General features: G+C 37.9%; 2 protein-coding genes across 3 annotated transcripts in view; one reads left to right on the forward strand and one right to left on the reverse strand.

The window, feature by feature from the left end:
* mei-W68 (meiotic W68) overlaps positions 1 to 24,865 on the forward strand; it is a 70,664-nt gene that overhangs the window by 44,838 nt on the left and 961 nt on the right. The window contains exons 4-14 of the mRNA XM_089838254.1: positions 23,036 to 23,087; positions 23,174 to 23,276; positions 23,343 to 23,545; positions 23,610 to 23,676; positions 23,738 to 23,846; positions 23,909 to 23,995; positions 24,070 to 24,106; positions 24,175 to 24,284; positions 24,350 to 24,449; positions 24,515 to 24,552; positions 24,623 to 24,699. Coding sequence (XP_089694380.1) covers positions 23,036 to 23,087; positions 23,174 to 23,276; positions 23,343 to 23,545; positions 23,610 to 23,676; positions 23,738 to 23,846; positions 23,909 to 23,995; positions 24,070 to 24,106; positions 24,175 to 24,284; positions 24,350 to 24,449; positions 24,515 to 24,552; positions 24,623 to 24,699 — 983 coding nt within the window. The remainder of the gene's footprint in view (positions 1 to 23,035; positions 23,088 to 23,173; positions 23,277 to 23,342; positions 23,546 to 23,609; positions 23,677 to 23,737; positions 23,847 to 23,908; positions 23,996 to 24,069; positions 24,107 to 24,174; positions 24,285 to 24,349; positions 24,450 to 24,514; positions 24,553 to 24,622; positions 24,700 to 24,865) is intronic.
* LOC149677219 (ATP-binding cassette sub-family C member 5-like) lies at positions 11,506 to 22,232 on the reverse strand. Of its 2 annotated transcripts, XM_089838250.1 has the most exons (22): positions 22,022 to 22,232; positions 19,345 to 19,481; positions 18,498 to 18,632; positions 17,823 to 18,129; positions 16,418 to 16,651; positions 16,171 to 16,344; positions 16,055 to 16,117; positions 15,753 to 15,986; positions 15,573 to 15,680; positions 15,369 to 15,501; positions 15,188 to 15,294; positions 14,930 to 15,126; positions 14,786 to 14,858; positions 14,532 to 14,735; positions 13,848 to 14,474; positions 13,658 to 13,787; positions 13,126 to 13,595; positions 12,783 to 13,062; positions 12,563 to 12,722; positions 12,420 to 12,498; positions 12,074 to 12,352; positions 11,506 to 12,011 (listed from the first exon to the last, which is right to left on the reverse strand). In XM_089838250.1, the coding sequence occupies exons 2-22, from the start codon at positions 19,458 to 19,460 to the stop codon at positions 11,928 to 11,930; spliced, it is 4,194 nt and encodes a 1,397-aa protein (XP_089694376.1). In that variant the 5' UTR covers positions 19,461 to 19,481; positions 22,022 to 22,232; the 3' UTR covers positions 11,506 to 11,927. The 2 variants fall into 2 exon arrangements, with proteins under 2 accessions (XP_089694376.1, XP_089694377.1); XM_089838251.1 differs by lacking the exons at positions 17,823 to 18,129; positions 18,498 to 18,632; positions 19,345 to 19,481; positions 22,022 to 22,232 and having other exon boundaries at positions 16,423 to 16,564.

Raw genomic sequence — 24,865 nt, forward strand, 5'->3', positions numbered from 1 at the left:
TAATTGAATCAGCTTGATGAGGGCAAAGCTTTCTCCCCCGGACTGCCAAAGGTTATCTAAGGCTTCAGTTTGGGCGGGAAATTCTGGTGCGCCTTTCTCTCTCTCTCTCTCTCTCTCTCTCTCTCTCTCTCTCTCTCTCTCTCTCTCTCTCTCTCTCTCTCTCTCTCTCCCAATGCCTTAGCTTTTCCGACTGCGTGTCTTCTCCGCTGCTCTTGAGCCTCCGTTGAGTTTCGCAGACTTCTCTCTCGCGCCCCGTCGCCTTTTCCCGCGCCCGCGCTTTTGGGCTCCCTTCTCTGTTCCTGTTCTTTACTTTATAGATTTCGGCCCCGAGTCAAAGTTCTCCCTGTTGAAAAGCTCTCGCGCAAATACCCGCGGGTGAAAAGTTGGTCCTATGCTTAAATTCGCGCGCGCTCTTTGTATAGTATAGTGTATTCCTTATAAGGTAAAGGTTTTGGCCCGTTATACTAGCTGCCTACTAGACTAGTCTCTCCGCACGGTATTTGTAGCTTGGGTTAGGTTTAAAGGTAATTGTCTCCTGTATCGGATGTTTTAACGATGAAACGTCGTAAGTCGTAAAGATTTCATTGGAAAAATAAGTGGTTTTAGGGTTGGAGCGAAAATTTGTCTGGTACCAACTAATGTTAAGTTCACATTGAAGTTTTCGCAGTAGTGATGTTCATTTTGATTTTGTAACGATTGAAGATTATAATTTGTACTAGAGAACTTTGAACTTTAGGGTAATAAGTTCAGTTGCAATTACGAAGTGCTAACTTATAGAAGCACAAAGGGTTGATTTCTCTTACGCTAAGTTTTTACAAGAAATGTATTCAAAACTTTCCCTAAAAAAATTCCCTTATTGAAAAGTCGATTTCTATGATACTTTTGATCGCTTCCAAACCGCTCAAACACTATGATATATATCGTTTAAGTACATTGCCATGTCTGCTTTTCAACTTAATGTTGCCAAACGATTTTATTATTTTCTCTTTGTAAGGTATCTCTCAAATTCCTTGAAACCCCATGCATATTTGCAGCAAATTCAGAAAACATCGATTGAAATTCTTTTTTTCTGACGCGAAACACGTGACGTTCTACCCTAGTACCTGAGGGTAAAGAGTCTAGTAGGGGGATAGAATCAGTTCTGTTCCCCTTTATTGACCCGTAACTCGCTCTCCCGGTAAATTGTCGGACAAATATCTCCAGCGCAATTTTATTTGTTGACAAACAAATACCAATTACGGATAAAACAATTAGGGGGAGGGCATGGATCGACTACGCGAGGCGAGGTGCAGTATATACGTTTCCTGAAAACGTTATTGGGGAAACCAAGGGAGTGCCCCTGTATAGTTTCCTTCAGAGGATGGGCCCGATCTTATGTGTACTTTGATAAAGAGTGTAACTGGGTGATGGGGAGAGGGGTGATGTACATATACCTTTTGATCCCACCCGACGTGATATAGTTTTGGGGCGTAATGCCTGATGTCTATAAGCCCAGAACAAACTGATATATAAATTGTATGGCTACCAATAAACATTGTTTAGTTATTGGATTTAGCGTTATGGAGTGTTCGCATTTATCATGCTGTGAAAACAGATGTTTTTATTGATGTATCATTACGGGATTAATAAGTGAGATAATAATAAGGACGTGAATCTAGGCCTTTAGCAGTTTAATTTAAGAATTGTAGTAAACTGCACGTTTGACCTTCTAGAGATAAGTAGGGCATTTTTTTTAATGTTATGTTGTTTTGACTTTTGAGATGGCATGCACGATCTCGTTTTAGGTTTTCTTTAGCTGTTATGTCATATTATTAAAGGATTTTGAGAAGTTTTATGTCTTTCTTAAGCTTTAATGAAGTTTTTCAGGAAGTTCATATTTTTTTTAAGATTTAGGTCAAAATTTGTCTAATTTTAAAGCTGCATTATGGTTTTGATAAAATTATTTAGAATCATTTTTGATTTCGTGAAGATTTTGAGTCCAGTGTTCATAGAAACCTGAGGAAACCTGAAAATGTTAGGGAAATATATATTTCTCTAAAAATTCATAATTTAAAAATAAAACACTGGCATTATTAACTCAATTTCTTAATAAAACCCATGGTTATACGAACGTGGTAACATAATTCATCTAGAAATGAATGATGTTATCTGCGAACTCGTCCCATCACTAACTGGGGTTATAAATTGCTGGGTGGTCCTTCTTTATTTTATTGGTGTGTCCCTAGTTCTTTTACTTCATACCGGGGCAAAAGGCAAGCCACCTTAATGCAATCACTGGCCGTCCAATCGAGAGCCCTTCTTTACTCTCCGAGTTTACTCTCTCTCTCTCAGTACCTTCATCCTCTTCCAGCTTCTCTCAATCCCTATATATGCCTATACCAATTTGCTCCCTGGGGGTCAGGAATAAAAGAGCATTCCTCCAACCCAACCCATCGCATCTTTCCCTATACTTTACTTCAGCACCTGGAGGAGGTAAGAATGTAAGTTCTTTCCCTTCCCCCCTTTACCTTTAAAGACGGGAAAACGGTAATCTAGTAGACTTTGCAAGAAAATCTTTATTTACTACTTCGTTATAATTTAAAGAATTTTCCAGGAGAAATAGGCCGGGGAGTGAAAGTTCTCTTTAAAAAGGGTTTTGCTTTACGTTTCCACTTCTTTTATAAATGATTTCCAGGCCCTTAGGCTTTGTTGATTTTGTAAAAGGCAATTTTTTTTTGTTTTCCCCCCTCCCGTTAAATTCTCGCCAAGTTACTGTAACGTAATGAATTCTCACGTTATTAAAGAGAAGGTGACGCTCTTTGGAAAATTATGCCATTTTTTTGGCTGTGGTAGATTGTAACTCCATTATTTTGGTGATTAATTAGGCTTAAGGATAGAAGCTCTTTGATTAGGCTTAATGGTTTGAACTCGATTCTTAGGGTTAACATTTCCTAAATCATGGTTAGCTTTCCAGCACAAGTACATTTTTGTAAGCTGAAGTTTACCGAAGTACATCTATAATCTGTTTCGAAATTAGCAAATTAAGTTCTGAAATGATTTGTGATTGGGTTTAGTAAATAATTTGTAGTTCAAGGGAAATTTAGTCTTAGGAACATAATTTTATTAGTACTTAATTTAGGCTTCAAATAAAAAGATAATACAATTTATCCAACTAAGTAACGACTCTTGACTGTTCAACTTCCCTTTAAAGGGGAAATAGGGACTAAATGCGTTTTAATCCATGCGTGAGGGAGGGTTAAATTGCCCGAAGTAAATCGGAAGTAGTTGGTATAGGGGAAGAGAGGAGAAAACTTGTTCAATTGGGAAGAGTAGAGAGTGGGAAAAAGAAATAAAATGCCTTTGGGAAAACAGGGGCGTCGAATTAGTAGACTTTATATGTACCAACCGAAACTTTGCGATTTGTTTTTCTAAGTTTCGACTCTCTTAATTCTTTTTCCGCATCCGCTCACAGTCGGGACAATTAAATGTTTTATTTACCCTTAAAATTTATTTTTCAAAATTCTCTTTATCACCTTTTACTTTTGACTTATTTCGAATTATTTTTGTTGCGTCAATTCACCCTGGGCGTTTCGAATAGTTTCATTAAAGAAGATTCAAACTTCTTTTCGACGTGATTCGGAATTTATTTTCGTTGTTTAGTTAGGGAAAATTTTAATTGAACCATAGAAGTTAATTACACGAAGTCGGATGCAAAGCACGTGCTTACACCTGTCTGTCGGCGCTTGGAACATGGTATTAACGCGTTCTTTGTTTGGATATTTTCTGCTTTCACCGTCTCTTTATAGAGATTAAAATCTACCCCTACTGATGCATTGTATTGTAATTATGGCACTCGTTTTAATATAGCATAATTTAATCTTATTTTACACGTATTGCGACTGTTTATATGCTCGGAGATGTAAAAACCCTCCTTTTGAATATATCCAACAATGTAAGTGTGGACGAACAAAAACCCAAAAACCCGCCTGTAACTTCTATATAAACACCTGTGACTTTGCTGTTATTCGGTGTTATCTATCCTCAGGATGTACAGCTTAAAAAATCGCGTCGCTCTAATAACAGGCGCAGCTTCGGGAATTGGACGGTCAACCGCTGTCCATTTCGCCTCCTTGGGTTGTTCATTATCTTTAACTGACTTGGATTTGACTAAACTTGAAGAAACGAAACAATTTTGTTGTATTCAAGACCACGAAAACGTCGATATTTTTCTTCAAGCGTGTGACCTAACGAAACAGGAGGATCAAGAAAGAGTTGTCCATGATACGATGCGAAATTTTGGTCAACTGGACATACTGATCAACTGCGCGGGCATCATGATTCTCAACCATACCATTATGAACACTACAATGCACGATATCGACCGTACTTTTGACATCAATTTTAAATCAGTTCTGCGCATGATTCAATTATGCGTACCGCATTTGAAAGTGACCAAAGGACGAGTGGTCAATGTTTCCAGCCGATTGAGTCAGTATCCCAAGCCCAATTGCTTACCATATTGCGTTTCAAAGTCTTCAATCGACACTTTGACGAAAATCGCGGCTATGGAGTTGTCGCAATTCGGAATTAGGGTTAATTCGGTTAACCCTAGTGTGGTTAATACTAATTTGCTCCAGGATTGTAATAATGTCGATTTAATAATGGAGGAATCAGCCAAGAAAACGTTATTGGGAAGAATTGCGCAACCTCAAGATATCGCCAAATCTATCGCGTTCTTGGCTTGCGATGAAGCGGATTTTATAACTGGAATTAATTTAGTTGTAGATGGAGGGTTGAGTCTTCGACATTAACATAATTTAATTATAGTAGCGTAGTTTGTTTTCGATATTTTTTGGAAGTGTTTTGTGTTTTGGAAATAATTTCGGATGTTGTTCTACTGAAATTGTAGTAAAAATAAAAGAATGTTTTAGAATTTTTTAGTGCCTTTTATTTTTAGAAACCTTTATAAACGTGTTTATTTTGAAAACACCAGCAGCTGCTTATTTAATATACGGTGTTTTCTACATCTATCCTATTCTACTACATTAGTTTTAAACCTTAAAACGGTCTATAACCGCCGATATTTTTAGTTTACCGCAATGTCGCTAAAAAACAAAGTTGCTTTAATAACCGGCGCTGCTTCGGGTATCGGACAAGCCACGGCCATCCATTTCGCTTCACTTGGAGCAAAACTATCCTTGGTGGACGTGAATCCTAACTTCGAAGAAACAGTGAAACAATGCTACGAAACTGGGATAACTGTTAAAGATCATGTTCTAATTCAAGCCATGGACGTCACTGACCCGGTTGCAGTGGCGCCGCCAGAGGTAATCGCGGTAAGCGACTGCTTACTTCAAATTTTGAAGGGGGCCTAATTTTGGAGGAAGGGCCTCATTTACAAAAATACGATTTTACTGAAAATATTCAAAATTTAGTCCTGGAGTCGCAGGTGGAATACCGCGGTGGCTATTACAGGTTTGGCCGGCTTTTATCGCTATCATAATGGGATCGGGTTAGGTTAGTAAAGAATGCGCTTTGGGGATGGGGACCTTTAGTCCTACCGGGCCTAGAAGTGAAAGGCGAAAATACTTTCACTTGATCGAAACTTCCTTCTGGTAGGAATTTATTGGAAGCGAAAGAGGTAGCTAAACCGAGCACTTTTCACTTCGACCAGCTCTATTGTGTTACTTTTTTGTGTACTGATAAGGATCGTCAACGGGACGGCGCTGACTCGAGGATTATTATTAGAGAGTTTATGCTGCACTAATTTTAGGCTTCTACGGTGCATTTGTCCAATGCACTGTAGAACCTTACACGTATTGCAACTTAAACTCTCTACTGTTACTTCTTATTTCGAAATAGTAAATACGAAGAGGAGAGAAAGAGGGAGATAGAAACGCGCTTTATAAAATCCGCCGAAAAATGGGAAAATAGGGGGTAGTAAAAACAATTTTCGGTACGTTTAGTTTTAGGACGCACATCCTTTGCGCAGGGGGGATTGACCTCCTCGCCCTATCTCTGTCATCCTCTACGTCAACTGTGCGCGAGAAAGGAGCGCTCAGGCACCGCGGTGCACCTTAGATTTACCCCCGTTTTCACCACGCATGGATCACGGCTGGGTAGGGGGCCCATACACAAAATACCGCTTACCCCGCAAAAGTTTCTAGCGGCGCCACTGCCCGGTTGGGCAAGAAGAGTTAGTCAGGAAGACAGTGGAACATTTTGGGCAAGCGGACGTATTAATTAACTGCGCCGGGGTAGTTGGTGTAGAGCAGAATTTAGACAATATTACAATGGAATGTTTCGATGCCGTCATGAACATTAACTTCAAATCGGGGTTGCGTCTGATTCAAATCTGCGTGCCATATTTGAAGAAGACAAAGGGTTCCGTAGTTAATGTTTCCAGTATGGCTTCAATGTACAAGTATCCTTACAGTCTGACTTACAAGGTGTCCAAGAGTGCCGTTGACCAACTGACACGATACGCCGCGCAACAGTTGGCTCCATTTGGAATAAGGGTTAATTCAGTTAATCCTGGACCGGTGCGGACTAACGTGACTAAAACAATGTCCATATCGAAAGAGGAATGGATGTCGCTCGTCGCACCTTGGTTGGCCGATCCCGTGCAAATTGCTAAACCCATAGCGTTTTTAGCTTCTGGTAACGCGTCATTTATAAACGGGATTCATTTGCCCGTAGATGGTGGAAGATGTTTGGATTTCTAAATTAATATGCAATATAGGCCTATTTTTTGTAAGAAAATGACACTGAGTCTTTTTTGAAATAAAGTTGAATTATAGTTTACGTTGATGTTTGTTTATGACGGCTTCAAAAAAGCAGGTACTTGTTATTTGACCTTCGTTTCTATTTCAGAAAATCCATTCCACCTGTATTCATATACTGTATTTGTAGATGTAAAGGTAGATTACTTTTAGGTGTACTTGATCTATATTGCATATAATACTGTATTTGTAGATGTAAAGGTAGATTACTTTTAGGTGTACTTGATCTATATTGCATATAATACTGTATTTGTAGATGTAAAGGTAGATTACTTTTAGGTGTACTTGATCTATATTGCATATAATACTGTATTTGTAGATGTAAAGGTAGATTACTTTTAGGTGTACTTGATCTATATTGCATATAATCATATTTCAAACGAATTACTTTGGGATAAACATCGAAAGAGTGTCGCTATCGCTGGACTTCTTCTGTACTCTGAATTACTTTCATTGTGTATTATCAAAAGATGACAATTGAAAAGAAGTAGAGAGATCGGGCCTTAATCGTCTGATAAGATTGTCTGACTTGTTGAAAGTAAGGAGTGCGATATATAGTTAAGTTTCACCAAACCACTTACATTAAAATGCCGGATTTAAAAAACAAAGTCACGCTTATAACCGGTGCCGCTTCTGGGATCGGACAAGCAACTGCTGTCCATTTTGCTTCATTGGGCGCCAAATTATCTCTGGCCGATTTGAGCCCGAACTTGGAAGAAACCTTAAAACTATGTCTGGAACAAGGCTTAACCGAAGATGAAGTTCAAATTCAAATCTGCGACGTCAGCCATGAAACCGCCCAAGAAGAGTTGGTGCGCAAGACCGTGGAACATTTTGGACAACTGGACATCTTGATTAACAACGCCGGTGTTCAAGGGAAGGAACAGACTTTAGAGAACCTCGACATGGAAGTTTTTAACCAAATCATGGATATTAACTTCAAGGCCGGAATGAGATTGATTCACTTATGTTTGCCTCATTTGAAGAAGACCAAAGGTTCAGTTGTCAACGTGTCCAGTGTGGGTTCCAAGAAGATATTTCTGCACAGTTTGGCCTACAGCGCCTCTAAGGCTGCCGTGGACCAGCTGACACGATTCGCCGCTAAACAGTTGTCTCCTTTTGGGATAAGGGTCAATTCGGTCAATCCCGGTTCGGTCAAGACGAATATCAGACAGAGCATGGGCATGACGAAAGAACAACTGGACAAGCTATTCAGTCAGATTAATAAAAACAGAGCCGATCCAATGGAAATTGCTAAACCTATTGCGTTTTTGGCATCGTCCGATGCGTCCTTCGTTACTGGGATTAATATGCTAGTTGATGGAGGAATGGCCTTGGATTAGTTTTGATTAAGTAATGTTGGACTGAAAATTGTAATGTAATTGAAATTATAACAATAAAGGCTGTCTTTTTTTTAAAAAAACAAAAGCTCTACTTTTTTTTCGTTTCATCCTCCCTTTGGTAAATTGTAAGCACTCGGCAACAAGTATAGTTTTGAAAAGCCACTACACATCTGTTATCGATATACTTTGAACTTTAGTCGTAGTCATTAATATGCGATAATCACCTAGAGCTTGAATTACAAATTTCTTCTTTTAAGTTGAGATTGAACTTGTTGTTTATATAGTAGAGGGAGAAATATTTTTGAAAATGCCGAATTTGCAAAATAAAGTCGCGTTAATTACGGGAGCCGCTTCGGGCATTGGTCAAGCGACTGCCATCCATTTCGCGAGTCTAGGTTGTAACGTATCCCTAGTTGATCTTAACCCCGAAAAACTAGAAGAAACGCGCCAAAAATGTCTGAAAGAGGGATTAACTGACAAGCAGGTTTTTACCCAAACTGGGGATCTAATCAAACAGAGTGTACGTGAAGATGTCATCAACGAAACCATCAACCATTTTGGAAAATTGGACATTCTGGTCAACTGCGCTGGTATTGTCAGATTGAACCAGACTTTGGAGACCACCGATATGCCTCAATTTGACCACATTATGGATGTCAACTTGAAAGTAGTTTTTTCATTGAGTCAACTTAGCGTACCACATTTGAAATTGACAAAAGGGAGTATCGTCAACGTTTCAAGTCGTGTGTCTACGAAAGCGGAATTGTTCAGTCTCCCATATTGCATCTCAAAGGCTGGTGTCGACCAACTGACCCGTTTTTCGGCTAAGGAACTGGCACCGTTTCAAATTAGGGTTAACTCTGTCAACCCTGATATAACGAAGACTAATCTCTTACGATCTGGACCAGGAAGTACTGAAGAAACTGTTCAAGCCCTTGAAAATGTTTCGATCAAGGCTGTTGCCTTAGGTAGGATGGCCTTGCCCGAAGAGATAGCTAAACCAATTGCTTTCTTAGCCAGTGACGATGCCTCTTTCATAACTGGGGTTAATTTGTTAGTCGATGGCGGAATGTCTTTATAGTCATATTTCGCTAGTAAGACGCAAGGTGGCTAATTAAGTATACAATTGTATCCTTGAGTTTTTTATGTCCTGATTTGTACTCTGGAATTTGTAGCCAATAAAATCTAGCTCTAAATCAAAGTCTCAGTTTTATCTTTCATTTAATTATATAAGTTACGAGACAATTCATTTAGTCGAGCTATTTGGAAACGAGTTTTTCACTTAAAGTAACTGTACATTCAGTTATCAGTGCTTCAACAACTGCTTATCAATAAGCTGAAGGTTTTAACTGGTCTGAGGAAAGAATACATCCCAACCATTATAGTCAAGTTTGAAGTTGCAGATAGACAACCGTCGACTTTTTCTTAAATTGTCCAAGACCATTATTTTTGAAAATGCCGAATTTGAAAAATAAAGTCGCGTTAATTACGGGAGCCGCTTCGGGCATTGGTCAAGCCACTGCCATCCATTTCGCGAGTCTAGGCTGTAGCGTATCCCTAGTTGATCTTAACCCCGAAAAACTTGAAGAAACGCGCCAAAAATGTCTTGAAGAGGGCTTGAGTGACAAGCAGGTCTTAACCCAAACTGGGGATCTAATCAAACAGAATGTCCGAGAAGATGTCATCAACGAAACCATCAACCATTTTGGAAAACTGGACATTTTGGTCAACTGCGCTGGTATTACGAGATTGAACCAGAGCTTGGAAAACTCTGATATGCCCACATTTGACCATATTATGGACGTCAACTTGAAAGTCGCTTTTGCTTTGAGTCAACTTAGCGTACCACATTTGAAATTGACAAAAGGTAGCATCGTCAACGTTTCGAGTCGTCTGGCTATGAAACCGGAACTGTTCAGTCTACCGTACTGCGTCTCAAAGGCTGGTGTCGACCAACTAACCCGTTGTTCGGCTAAGGAACTGGCACCGTTTCAAATTAGGGTTAACTCTGTCAACCCTGATATAGTCAAGACTAATATCTTACGATCAGGAACAGGATGTACTGAAGAAACTGTTCAAGCCCTTGAAAATGTTTCGATCAAGGCTGTTGCCTTAGGTAGGATGGCCTTTCCCGAAGAGATAGCTAAACCAATTGCTTTCTTAGCCAGTGATGATGCCTCTTTCATAACTGGGGTTAATCTGTTAGTCGATGGCGGGAGGTGTTTATAGTCCTATTTCGCTAGTAAGACACAAGGTGGCTAATTAAGTATACAATTGTATCCTTGAGTTTTTGTACTCTTGAATTTTTAGCTAATAAAATCTAGCTCTAAATCAAGGTCTCAGTTTTATCTCTTAATTATGTAAGTTTCGAGACAATTCATTAAGTCGAGCTTTTTGGAAACGAGTTTTTCATTTTAAGTACCTGTACATTCAGCTATCAGTACTTGTGTTTAAACAACTGCTTATCAATAAGTTGAAGGTTATAACTGGTCTAAAGAAAAAATACAAAGCAACCTGTATAGTCAAGTTTGAAGTTGCAGATAGACAAAAGTCGTCTTTTTCTTAAATTTTCCAAAACCATTATTTTTGAAAATGCCGAATTTGCAAAATAAAGTCGCGATAGTTACCGGAGCCGCTTCGGGCATTGGTCAAGCGACTGCTATATATTTCGCGAGTCTAGGCTGTAACGTATCTCTAGTTGATATTAACCCCGAAAAGCTGGAAGAAACAAGACAACAGTGTCTTCAAAAGGGCCTGAGTGACAAGCGGGTTTTAATCCAAACCGGAGACCTAACAAAACAGAGTGTCCGTGAAGACGTCATAAACGAAACCGTCAACCATTTTGGGAAACTGGACATTCTGGTCAACTGCGCTGGCATTGCTAGATTAAACCAGACTCTGGAAACCACTGATATGCGCCAATTTGACCACATTATTGACGTTAACTTGAAAGTAGCTTTTGCTTTGAGTCAACTTAGCGTGCCGTATTTGAAATTGACAAAAGGGAGTATCGTCAACGTTTCAAGTCGTCTGTCTACGAAACCGGAACTGTTCAGTCTACCGTACTGCGTCTCAAAGGCTGGTGTCGACCAACTGACCCGTTTTTCCGCTAAGGAACTGGCACCCTTTCAAATTAGGGTCAATTCTGTCAACCCCGATGTAACCAAAACTAACATAATACAGAATATGCCCGGTACCACTGAAGAAACGGTTGACATGATGGAAAATGCCGCCATTCAGGGTGTGGCCCTTGGTAGGATGGCATTACCTATAGAGATTGCTAAACCAATCGCCTTCTTAGCCAGTGATGACGCGTCATTCATAACCGGGGTTAATTTGTTGGTCGATGGTGGAGCGACTTTGTAGTAATAGTTACTTAAACTGGTAGAAATAATTAAATATTACGCTTATAAAAATGATTAATCTTTATTAGTTACTGTTTTGTACCCAATTTCATATAAAATTAAGTGTTTTTCTTCTTAAAATTTAAACATGAATAATAATAATTAAAAATATGGAATTGAGCTAAATTATATAGGAAATTTAAGACGTGTGTCTTGTATACTGTAGTGTGTGTGGTTGAAATACAATTAATTAATTAATTAATAATTAAATCTAACTAAATACGTCGTGCAATAAATTCTATTATGGGGTTTTTAATACATGGTGTAAAAATAGCGCGCTTTAATTTTGGCATAAACACATTAACGTTGGTTATTTTTTAATCCCCAACATATATTTTAATCATTAATAATATTTTCAACTAGTTAATAATATAAATAATAGTTTCTTTTAGTTTTCAACAATTTTAGTTTAAAGTTAGTTATAAATGGGTGACTTGGTTTAATTGCGAGAAGCGAGATTTAGGATTTGATAGCAAAACTGATGGAGTATCAAATTCCACAACCTGAACAAAATAAATTTCATTAATTTGATTAAGATTGATGAAATTGACTTTGACAATAATACCTTTCCATGATCTAGCACCATAATTCGATCGCAGTTCAATACTGTGTTGAGTCTATGGGCAATTATTAGTATGGTACTTTCGGCAAAAACGTCTTGAATGGTATGTTGAATTGTTTGGTCCGTCTCGGAATCCATTGAAGCCGTTGCTTCATCAAGTATCACAACCTTGCTATGCCTTAACAAGGACCTGGCTAAACAGAGCAGTTGTCTTTCGCCAACTGAGAAGTTCTCACCTCTGTCTTCCACGGTCGCGTCCAAGGCACCCTTCATGCTTATTATCTGCGTGTGTATTTAACATTTCTGCAAACATTTCTTGATGCCCAGCAATTTTCTTGTCATGTCTTACCTTCTCTTTCATTTGGGTTTTCTCAAGGGCGTCCCATAACTCATTATCTTCGAATGTGTTGAGTGGGTCCATGTTTTGTCTATGGAATAATGATTTAACAAGTTAGGCTTAATAAATGATGTTAGAAAGCCATAAATAGTTACCTAACAGTTCCGCAGAACAAAATGGGATCTTGAGGAATGATAGACAAGTTTGAGCGTAAGTCTTCCAACCCGATTTTACTTATATCGACACCATCAATGTGTATGGTACCCGAAGATAGTTCCACAAGTCGAAATAGGACAACTCCGATTGAAGACTTACCTTAATTGTGAATGAATTTATTACAACCATGTACTTAAGTATAATTACTAAGTCACCTACCAGCTCCGGTTTGACCCACGATACCGATTTTCTCATGAGGACTGATATCAAACGTGATTCCTTTTAAAGCTAATGGTAAACCCGGACGGTACCTCATATGAACTTCTCTGAAACTAATCCTTCCTCTAGTCGGCCAATCAGAGGCGGGTTTATTTTGCTCCACAAGCGACGAGGCTTCCGTTTCTAAATTAGTCGTGTAATTGTGTATCCTTTCGACGGACGTGAAACGGCTTTCAACTTCGCAACCCATTCTGGCCAAGTATTGCAGTATCCCACTAAACTGCGCGGGACAATGTTAGATTAGGGTTAGGACGCTTATTTTCAAGTCATGGATTGATCTTACCTGCATGGCAAGGACGATGGCCAGACCGGTATAAGCGGGACCAGCTTCATTCTTAAGGAACACGGCCAATAAACAAACCAATAGGGTTATGACTAGACAGGCAAAGTCCATTCGGACACCGAGCCATCTCAAGGAGGAGTAGTAGAGGTATAATGGTGACGAATGTCGATCGACCAAGTGAGAGAAACGATCAACGAACTCATCTTGACGTTGGAAGGCTTGGATGGTACTGAGACCGTTGGCCGAAGCCGAAATATGACTGTAAACCGGCGCCCTGGACACGTTTTCAAGCCGCTTTAAGTCGTTGAGGGCCAACCGAAACATCCGGTACAGGAACACGTATACGATGAGGATGATGATGATGGCGATGTAAAACCAATGGAAAACAAAGGCGACCAATAAAAGGCTGAATATTATGGCCATAGAGTGTTGCAGGAAAGCGTCCAATACGACAGGTAGGAGGACATCAACTGTGGAAGGGAAGGTGATTTACTAATCCACCCCCAAAGTTGAAACGCTTGTGGTTTCTTACGTTCATCCAAATCTCGGGTGAAGATGTTTATGATTCGCCCCATAGGAACTGTCTCGAAGAACCTCATTGGACAATACAGGACACGTTGCAGAAGTTTGTCGTGAAAGCTACTTGACGCTCTGAATGTCGTCTATAAATATACAACCAAGTTAATTCGCCCTAACCATTTATAATTCGATTAAAAACTTACTTTAACATATAGGAAACCCATTATAAGGCTAATCACAACAGTGGCTAAAGCGGTCACTCCATATACACTTTCATACATATCCAAGTCGGGGTTATCAGTGATACTCGTTTGTATCCTCAACCCAGTGTCTTCGTTATATATCTTTTCCCCATTTCCTTGGTCTAACCAGAAGCTCAACCACCAATTAGAAAAGGCGACGCCGCAAGCGTGAAATAGGTACCAGAATAGAACTAAGAAGCAGATGATGTAACCTCCGCCGGCTACAATATAAGATTGGTACGTCTCGCAAGAGATTTGGCCCTGGATACCCGTTTCTTCATTCATTATTCCAGTGGCTGCTAAACCATCGTCCACAGAATCGGACATGGAATTGGCCAAACTTGTTATGCTCTTTGGAGTACTTGGGCTTCGACTTCTTCCACGGAAAAGTTCACCACGTGTACTTTCAGGTGTACCGGGTTCCGTAAAATCTCTGGAACTGCTCATGGACGTATTGAGTAACTCGTCATTGACATTGTTGATGAAATGGGCGTATTCTATATCGTCCTTCATTAAAGTTTCATGAGTTCCTTCCTCGGCTATCTGTCCGTCACTCATAAAGAGGACTTTATCGCATTCTTGCAAGTACTGAAGCAACAATATTGTTAATACTGCCCGTTGATCTTGGCCCTGGGTTATTCTTACTTGAATTTGATTGGTTACTAATAGAATACTTTTCCCGCGCAACGCCCCTTTTATACAGTGTTGAAAAACGTGCTTCCCTACTTGGTAGTCGACGGCCGAAAAGGGGTCGTCCAAAAGGTATAAGTCCTTATTGGCGTACAAAGCACGGGCTAGACTTAAACGTTGTTTCTGACCACCGCTCAAGGTTATACCATTGTCACCTATCTGAAGTAGTTTTGTAAGTCCTATTACTGGTTTCCAAGATTTAAACTTACCTCTGTTTGGTCGCCGTGTGGTAATGACGCGATGTCATCGGTTAAGCTGCAGCAGTACACGGCTTCGTAATATCTGTCAAGACATTGGCGATCTTAGATTGACTCAAATATGTATGTCACCACGGGAAACCGGTATTAAAATACCTTTTGGAGTTAAAAGGGTGACCGAATAGTATGTTATCCTTAAGTGTCGCGTTCAAAATCCAGGACTGTTGAGAGACATAACCAACCGAATTCTTCAGGGACACCTGTCCAGTGACTAACTGCATTTGACCCAGTAAGGCAGATAATAGGGATGATTTACCACTAGCCACTGAACCACAAACACCAAAGACTTGTCCCTAAAGTTGTTAATCTTATTTAAATCTTAATTATTAACCATAATTTCCAATTCCAACTTACGACAGGTAGAGTTAAGTTAATATTAACCAAGGCTGGTTGAGGAGATAGTGGTATGACCAATGCGGCGTTGTCTTCTTGGTCCGTATCCACAGTTAGAAGCTTATTGGCTAGATTTTGAAAGAGTAAACGAGGTGAGAAGAAATTTACTATTTAATGTTGTATAGTAATTTAACCTACTAACCAGTAAGAATTTCGTCGTGTTCATCGCCGGCATTAACGGGCCAACTTATCGTGGCCTTGGAAACGTAAACGGCAATATCGGGACGGGAAGGTATCGTGGCGTAGCTGTACTTTTCGTCTAATTTTAAAAACACCTGGGATTCGTGCGTGAAGCGTGAAAGTGTTAATTAAATATTTGAACTTATATAATTCACCGTGAAATTACCTCGACCCTCATCAGGGCAACAAAACCATTCACAAGATCTCGAATACATAACGGTAAAGTTTTTAAACCATGCGCCGCGATGGTATTTAACATTAGAATCGTAAATGCCTAAATTTTAAAAACCAAGACTTGGGAATTAGGCTTAACAAATATGATAAGTCATTGTTAGGGCCGTCTTACTTCGGATGGGTGTAAGTTGTTGCCACGTAAGGTGTAAGTTATTACAGTTAGTACTGTCGCGAGGACGGGTATCAAGACAGCGGTTGAAGCGCTGATGGCCTGTAAAAATTGACACTTCTCTAGAAGGGCCCGTTCGCGTTGACGTACTTCGGATACTTTAGATGCGAATGGACGCTCCCAGGCGTAAAGTTTGATTAGTTTAATGTAAGTTAGTATCTCCCCCATCAAACTTATCTGCATGATTTTAATAAATAAGTTAAAATTTCACGTTTAAAGTCAATTAAAAGACACCAGCCTCTTACACGCTCGTCTGTGGTAGATATGGCCTTTTTCCTGTAACTCGTTGTTAACCTGGAAATTAAGAACTGCAAATTTTAAATCAGTATCGACTTATGTCCAACGCGATCTTTTAAGTTACCTGGAAGGCGTATGCCGAGCAAAATACAGCTACTCCGACCAAAGAATAGACCCCAATAAGATACCACGTGTAAACTAACGTAGCCACAATGAGCAAGGGTCCACCAATAATTAAGGGTGCCGTGTATACCATCAACATGACTTTGTTCGTGTCGTTAGAGAACAAGTTGATTAACTTTTGAAATGTAATTACAAAATTAATCCTCTTAAGAATTAGGCTTATTTTATTTTAGGGTCATGAGGATTACCTCACCAGCGGTCTTTCCTGGAAGGGCTCTTAGTTTAACTAGTTTTTTGTACAGTAAGAAGGTTAGACCCGCTTGTACTCGGATGGCCGTACGACAGTTGATCGCCCATAGGGTTACGAAGGTCAAAACTCGTAAGGCTTCGCTTAGAAATAGGCCAACAGTCCATAGAACTCCTTCCAAGGTTTCTTCTCGCTCCGATTCCGAGAATATTAATAACATTCTTAAGAATAGGGTCTGTGGGATAAAGAGAAGTACGTTCGATAAGTTCAGTGCTTTTGTCCAGTATTATTATTCGATTCTTGTGTTGGGCCATTTTGGTTTGAAGCTAGAGCAATGTCGGATCCCCGTGTCTGACATGGTTTTATTAAATTACGTTGTGTGTTACGAATGAGAGTACGTCGATATGGTCGATGGTTTAAAAAGTAATATGGTGCCTTATAAATTGAATTTAATTTAAAATTTTTGATTGAAAGTTTGGATGGGGAAGCCTTTGAAAAGGGAGTATACGGCAAAACATTTTAGTTTAATATTGATTTTGGAATAAAATTTCAACTTTCCGCGTAGAATTGTGGGAAGAATAAAATCAATCCAATCCCATTGACACTAGTATAGTTAAAAACGAGTTTGAGTGAGAACTTCAGGTTGATGTACTTTAGATTCTATCATATATCTAATTCTAATTTGGCCGGGCCAGACAACATACATCGAGATTGTATTGATTTCGAGATAAAGACGGCAATTTTCGACTTCTCCAATAAAACCATAAGGAGATCATGTCTCTAAGGGCCCAAGATTCTATGTTACGGTTGAAATGTATGTATGTCCGATTTGGTCAGCCATCCGTCTCATCTCAAGTGGTATAATAATTGTATAGCCTAAACAGAGGCCGAGCACACTCGCTGCAGAGAAACCCGGCATTGAACATTTTTCCCTCCTTCAAAGATTTCTCACGACAGCTCTTCGTGATTTTTACTAAGCGCGAATTTACCTCTTGTGTCTGAGAGAGCTGGGGGCTTCTGGAAATTCTCTTACTTATTTTTTCCCCTCAGTCCTTCCTCTCTCGCCTACCCGCCTGTTTTAGTTTGATTTCCAACCGCTTGGGAGCGTTATCTCAGAGCTCGCGTCTAGACCACGACCGGCTTAGGATATCGGTCGTGGCTGATTTTGAAAATTATTTTTCTCTGCCGCAAATTTCACGAAAAATTCGGAAGGAGCCCCTATACAAAATCTACGTCACATCTAGCAGAACTAGATGTTTTTGCTAATAGATGCGCTTGGGCCCTTAGAGAGATGATCTCCTTATGATAAAACCCATCGATATTCGATCAGCAAACCGACGTAACTTTTAATCTATATGCCTGTCAGTTACGATATTTCTGCCTGAAATAATAATTAAGTCACTTACTGGTCCCACGAATCCAAAGACGAGACATAGAATGTAGGCGAAACAGGCGACTATATATCTAGTGCTTATAAAATGGTACAGAGCGTGTCGAAATAAAGAATTCTTGCCACTACGTTCTTTTATAATCTTATCCCAAATGGCGGACAATCGAGTTCCATTAACTTTGGCACTTTCGAATGGCGAACAGTAATAAATGTCCGCCATGTTGAGACCCTTCTTGTACGCTCGCCATACTAGAGGGGTCAACCATGAGAACAAAATGAAGGCGAAAAAACCGGCTTGGTCCACAGGCATTGAACTACCCGGTCTAGTAATAGAAATAATCGCAAAAATATCCTTGTAATTAAGTTTAATAACCTAATCTTAGATTATACAGGGTGTTAATTTCTGATAAGTCTGCATGCATAAATTAAGGGGGATGTTCTTTGGGAATTCGATTTTGAAAACAGTGGCCGGAACGTCAAAATGGAGATAGAAGTATAGAACATTTTCGACTCAAAAATCGTTTTCCCAAAGAACATGCCCCTTAATTTGTGGAATGCAGATTTATCAGAAACACCCTGTATAATTAATTAAAATATAGCTATCTAGAGATAAGGAAAAATATTAAATTTCCTGTGAGTGTCTAAGTATATTCAAATTACTTCAGATAAGAGATTAAAACGTGTCACTTACCCGGTTCGAACTCTGATCGGTATTAATTGTTTTAAAGATTGCTTGTATTTTCCGATGCCTTTGACGGGTTGGTAGGACATTGTTTCCGTTGTTGGACTATAAACTGATTGCCAGCTACCAACGCTGCTGCCGTTTCTGTTAGTGTTAAGATGGGAAAAAAATACTCTTGAATAAAAATTTTAACTACGAAGTACTGTTTTAACAATTTAAAACAGAACATCGGGTCACCACCCTAAGCATTTCATCATTCTAAACACTCAGAATAACCAAACATGTGATTAGTGCCTTAAAGGGAGCATAAATGTATCTGGCGGGGAAATTTATCTTCCATGCTGCTGTATTTTTAACGCGAAATAAGCCACTTATACATAGTGGCAATAATATGTGCCCCTTCTTTCTAAGTCATATTTATTCAATCCTTGCAACGTCATACCCTTCTATCTCTTTCTTCTGTTCTATCCCCCCAATATGATGGAATAACAGTATTTCACGTGCAAATATTTCATTCAGTGTGGGGGCTGCATGACGTCAGACTATCTACCCCCATCGACCAACTGTTACACTTTAAACTGTGACACTTTTATAATCTATGAAATCTTGATATAACCAAATTCTTGTCAAGCTAGTTCATTCTCCCTTTATTATTTTCTTCAAAATAGATATAGTATCTTAAGTTTATATTTCACCTTGAAATCAATACACTGTAAAGTACGGTGTAGGGATATTACTTACTAATCGCCTTAGGAAAAAAAAGTAGTGACTGACAATTCAAAATGGAATAAACAAACCCCTATGTATTTGCGCAGTAATGTGATATCAAGGAAATATCTCTGTAACGTATATTTACCCTTCGTCTCCGATGATTTTGGTGACGTCACTATGGATATCAATGGAGTCATTCATACTGGTCTTGTCCTTTTTGTCCGAGTCCAAATCCACGGTTAATAAATTTGAGGAAGGCATTTTTCAGATGGTCTTATAGATCTGTATTTATTTTTTAAATAGAAAGAGAAGAACGTTTGTCGGTTTTAAATTTCTTCCCAAGTTTTAGTTCCGTTTTTTCTAGGAAATAGAACGGAAGTATGCATATCTTGACGTAATTTATGCGTTACTGCACGTCCGAGTTTTGTGTTTTCTTCGAGTTGCTTTTATCTTATTTTATTTATTATTTTTTTGGTGGGAAATTTCGGTTATTTATTTTCATGGGATTTGGTTGCAGGTAAACACCCAGTAATTTGCATAATTAAGCGGCGCATCATTGACCCAAATGGTCGTAAATATGAAGCACCCCTATATATCATAAGTTCATAAGATATGTTCCTAAGTTTGTCTCGCTTCCGTCGTTCTCGAACTAGCTCGAGCTGTAAGTCTCTAACATTACAAGTGTTATACTTATGGGGAACATATCTTATAAACTTATGATATATTTATATATATCGGTAGGGAAAAGAGTGAAGAGAAATACCCCTTGAATATTGAACTGTACATAAAGATCTTGATGAATGCCTCGCTTTAAAAAAAGGCATATTTTAAAAATTAAAATAAAACAAAATTATAATTAACTACTTCAATGTAAAACGTGTTTAATGGCCAATACTAAACGCTAAAACTTATTTATATTTTGGGTAACGTGTTCAATATTCATTGTTCTACTAAACAAATTCATGACTTAACCTCAGAGTACCTGACTTGCATTTTTTCATACACTTTATTTTTACCTAAATGAAAAAAACCTTACATTGAAATAATTAATGAGGTATAGATGTAAATTTAGTTCGTGACGAAGTCATTACGTAATATCGTGGAAATTAATTTGCATAAAGAGGAAATAAGGTTTTGTAATAGTTTAGTAAATAGTTAAAAATTATTTTAATTGCCTCTAAAATTAGCTGGTATTATTTTACAGAAACAATTAAATTAAATAAGGCTACTGCTATTCAGTTCAATTAAAATAATTAACACTTATTCAATTAAATTAAAGTAATTAACACTGTTATTCGTAAATTAATATTAATGTCTCACTGAGTGACAAAAACTCGACTCAGCAAAATCGTGGAAGTTCAATTTTAAAAGCCATGTCAGACGCGATAGCTTTTAAGTTCTTGTAACAAAAAGGATTTAATCTGTAACATTAATCTTTAAGTAGAGTCGCTCAAATGAATCACTTCATTTTGTTTTTCTTTGTAGAAAAATATAAAAGAGTTTATTGTCGCCTTCTCTGTTTTCTATACGAAAAAACAGGCTTCCTAAATGACCCCCATAAATTAGGAAAGTTAATTCATAATTTTTTGGTTTAGTAAAAACTATTAAACTATTTAGGTATCGGCGTACTTTGATAAAGTGGCGTAATCCTGAAAATGGAAACCGACTTAAATCGTGCTTCAAATAATTATTAAATAATCAAACGTATTTGTTAATACCTACATTAATAATAAATTATATTTATTAACCCTAGGCAAATTATTATTCTCATTTGGGGGATTTTATTAATCTGAAGTTATCAAAAATTGAAATACCATAAATAAGTTTCCACTAATGAAATTATGAATTTGTAAAGCTGTCGTCTGCTTATTTTATTTTTATTTTCATTGGTCTATTACGCGTATTGCCATAAGTTAAATAACACTACTGTATAAGTCTCCTATGTAACTAAGAGGGAAAGACACGGGGGTAAAACTTCGCCTTCAATCCCGCTTTTCGGCGCACGCCCTATAGGATTTTTGTGTCCAGAGAGTGCGCAGAGACGGCGGCTATTTGTCAACCCCTTTGTATGTCATGATACTGCGGGTTCCCTACCTCCATTTTTACACCGAAGAGGCTTATTCTATGAAACAATATGTTGACCACATGCTTGAAAAAATTAAATACTTCATCTTTAATATACTTCTGACCATGATACGTTAAATTCTGGGAAATATTCAGGTTACAAATTAATCATAATTCTCAGACGCGTGAAATAATTAACCTCAAAAAAGAAAATGGATATACACTTAGAAATATATACCTACACAGGTAATACGTAATTCTGTGCATGTAATCTCATATTTTCTGAAATAATATCTAACAATAAAATACAGAGGCAAGCGTTATGTGTTTATCTCCGCTGGAAGTGTATAGATAAAATTATTTCGACTTTGTATGAGAGGTTTTAGTACTAGATATATATAATGAAATATCTATGGAAAAACTGCACGGCGACTATAGCAAAATGTAGACGAAATATTTAGTCATTTTTCTATAGAATCGTTTCTTCGCAATGTCAGTGACTTAAAACTGTTTTTTTATTATATTATAAAATGGGCCCCGCGGGGGTATATAAAATTATATTGTATAATACCGTATAGAAACGGGTAGGGGCCTACTTGCTTTCAGTAAAAGTTTTATAACAACCGTACAAAAAAACAACGAAAAACTGGCGACTACAAAAATCGAAACATCACTACACACATATTTACGTCATTATTTAATCTATAATTCAAGAATATATATATATATAATAAATATATATATAAGCATTTGCTTACGTTTTTTTGAATATTTGGCGTGTTGATTTTAGCGGGGTCTTTTATTTTTTGTTTTGAGTTACATTATAATTGGTCGTGGTGGCACCGATCTCCCGCGAGTTCTACACTTTGTAGGAGAGACACTATACTGTTTTACTGACTGGCTGCCCTGTTATAGAAGAACAGACGCTAGAGCCACCCTAGACCGACGACGTCTACGAGACTACACTCCTAGGAGTGTGTACTGTGTGTGTGCGTAAATGTACACGTGACGTTCTCTAGCTTGTTCAGCTTAGTGTTCAGCTTCTATGAAAATGATGAAGCGAACTGGAAAAAACTCCACCTAGTGGCCGGGCACGTCTAGTTTACGAGTTTGGGGATCTATACTTATTTGTTGGGTCATCGTTTAAAGCAAGCGTTTAGCTACTTTTTTGCGAAATTACCAAAAGTATTTACAGGAACTCGAAAAATTATTAAAATTAGTGTAATTTTGACCACCCCAAACTTTATTGCATCTGAACTTTGAAGTGTTGTAACTCTAGTTTTATAAGAGACGCAGAGACCCCCCCCCTCTCTTTATATGTGAAAGGTGTATTTGTTACCTTTACAATTATACCTTATAATTAGGGTTACAACAATCAGGGCTCGAGTAATTAAGCGAAAATCAAAAGATAGTGTAAATTCTCTCCATCCCAATTCAACGATACTAAATACTATACTAAATAGGGTTAAAAAATAAGCAAACTGGTCTAAAATCCATTATCGCTAATGTACAGTAATAGTACTTAAAGTTTTGTAGTGGAAACTAGAATTTTATTCATATGAAATATAGCCGGTTTCTTTTTTACGCATATACACACACCCTATACATGTATATTCAAAATATAAACGACCTTGTTAATAACTTTTTCCACCCCACGGCTTTCGTTCAGGTATGACTTGTTTAGGACTTGTTTTTCTAAAAGAAAGAATATAAAAAAAACCTAGTTTCAAATTCAATTTATAATTTTGAAAACCTTCTCATTTGATATGTAGATGGCAGCACTGGGAAATGGCGCTTTTTCAAATATTTTGATCGAAGACTACGGTGTGTGTTGAAGGAAGAAGTTGCGTGTTAATTTATTTTTGTTGTTTCCCATTTATATCATTTAATTGATGTTTCTTTAATTACAGCACGAGCCATGGGTGATGCCGAAAACGATTTGTTTCGCTTGAGCGAGCTAAGAAACGAATGTGTTCGTTATTTCGTGTCATTGCCCGTAACTGACAGACAGAGGTAAAACTAGGCCTAATTTCCTCTACTTTCGGTTAAGCCTTTGTAAGATTGAAAATATTCGATTAGAATTCGTGAAATGTTGATTGAGAAAATTGAAACTACCATGATTACCGTGGTAGAAACGCTTCAGGAACAACAAATCCCCTTCTTTAGTCTAGTCAAAAGAAACGCCTGGTCAAATGTTAGATTTATAGACGGGGTTGGGGTCCTATTAGTTGAAAATCCCGCCAAAATTGAAATGGATATGATTTCAAAGGAAAAGAAGTTTGGTAGGCTTAGCCTATTTATGTCTACTGCAGGCTTCGTATAATTTAATACCGTTAATCCCTTTAGCTTTAGTTACATACATGTTGGAGAAAATTCATAATTTACTTTTAAATGATGCATTTTCAACTAAACGGTAAATAAAAGTGATTAATGTAATTGGTAACCTTCCATAAATTAACTTTGGGAGGTGTTAGGGACATTTTCTATCAAAACCCAGCTTTATTTGGGACACAAGCCTCAGTTGACACTATTATTGACGATTTAGCGTGTTTGTACCGAGTACCGAGAATTGAATTAAGAGTTGTGAGTTTTAAATTAGAAATTAAGTTTTAATACTTAAATTAAACAGGGGTTTTGGTTCAAAGCTCGCGACATCCAAAGGTCTAATCGCTGGTAATTTACATTTTACCGATGCCGAGGATAACTTGATAAACTGCCTTGAAACCATAGCGGTAACTAATTTAACTAAAGTGTTAATGAGTTTAGTTTAATCTAACCTAACCTAATCGCAATGCACGCTGTTTAGGGTATTTCCATTCCAACTAATGTAGGAGCTATAAAAGGTTAACTTAATACTGACTATTTTAAAATTATGCTTAGTCCGTTTAAAATATTGACCTTTCACTCCCAGTTGTCCAATCAAGGGCAAAGTTTATATTAGTGGTCGAGAAAGATGCTACTTTTCAAAAATTATTGGATGGGAAGTTTCAGGACTTTGTATGTCCTTGCATTATTATCACGGTATTTCATAATTAATTAGTTTAAATATAAATAATGTTGAGTTAGATATGAGTTACGTAATTTAGGGTAAAGGATACCCTGATTTAAATACCCGCGAATTATCCCGTAAATTATCGGTTGATCTTCAATTACCCGTATTTGGTCTGGCGGACTGCGATCCACATGGTTTGCTATTTAACATGAATCACTATTTCAACAATAATTTAACATGATTTGAGTTATGTTTTTAGGCATAGAAATCCTGGCCATTTATAAATATGGCTCGATGGTAAGTTTTCAATCATAGCCAAGTCTTAGCTAACCCAACTTATGGTACAAAGTGTAATAATAACTTGTAGGCAGTTTCCTATCATAACAAAACTTTAACAATCCCGTGGTTAAAATGGATTGGTATTCACACTAGCGACATTACCAGGTCGGTAATCTCACGAATATGCTTTAAAAAATAAGTCTTGGTTGATATAAGAATCAAGTTTGAACCACGTGTTCTAAACCGATTTAAAATTGGCGCCAACTACTAAATACCACGTGGTGGCTCGACGAATTCTATGAGAATTTAAATAAAATTTATAATATTTAAT

The sequence above is a fragment of the Phalangium opilio genome, unplaced genomic scaffold, assembly GCF_054372755.1.
Source record: "Phalangium opilio isolate 3A_F unplaced genomic scaffold, DU_Popi_V2 ptg000045l_1, whole genome shotgun sequence".
NCBI classification, from domain to species: Eukaryota; Metazoa; Arthropoda; class Arachnida; order Opiliones; family Phalangiidae; genus Phalangium; species Phalangium opilio.

Bases quoted from the DNA above. Each gene is read 5' to 3' on its own strand.
- LOC149677219 (XM_089838250.1), bottom strand. From the start codon at position 19,460: ATGCCTTCCTCAAATTTATTAACCGTGGATTTGGACTCGGACAAAAAG. The intron at 16,118-16,170 runs GTAACTTAAAAG...TAAAATTTGCAG, and splicing joins GCTCGGCATACGCCTTCCAG to TTCTTAATTTCCAGGTTAAC. The intron at 12,012-12,073 runs GTATTATTGTCA...TATTTTGTTCAG, and splicing joins TGGTGCTAGATCATGGAAAG to GTTGTGGAATTTGATACTCC.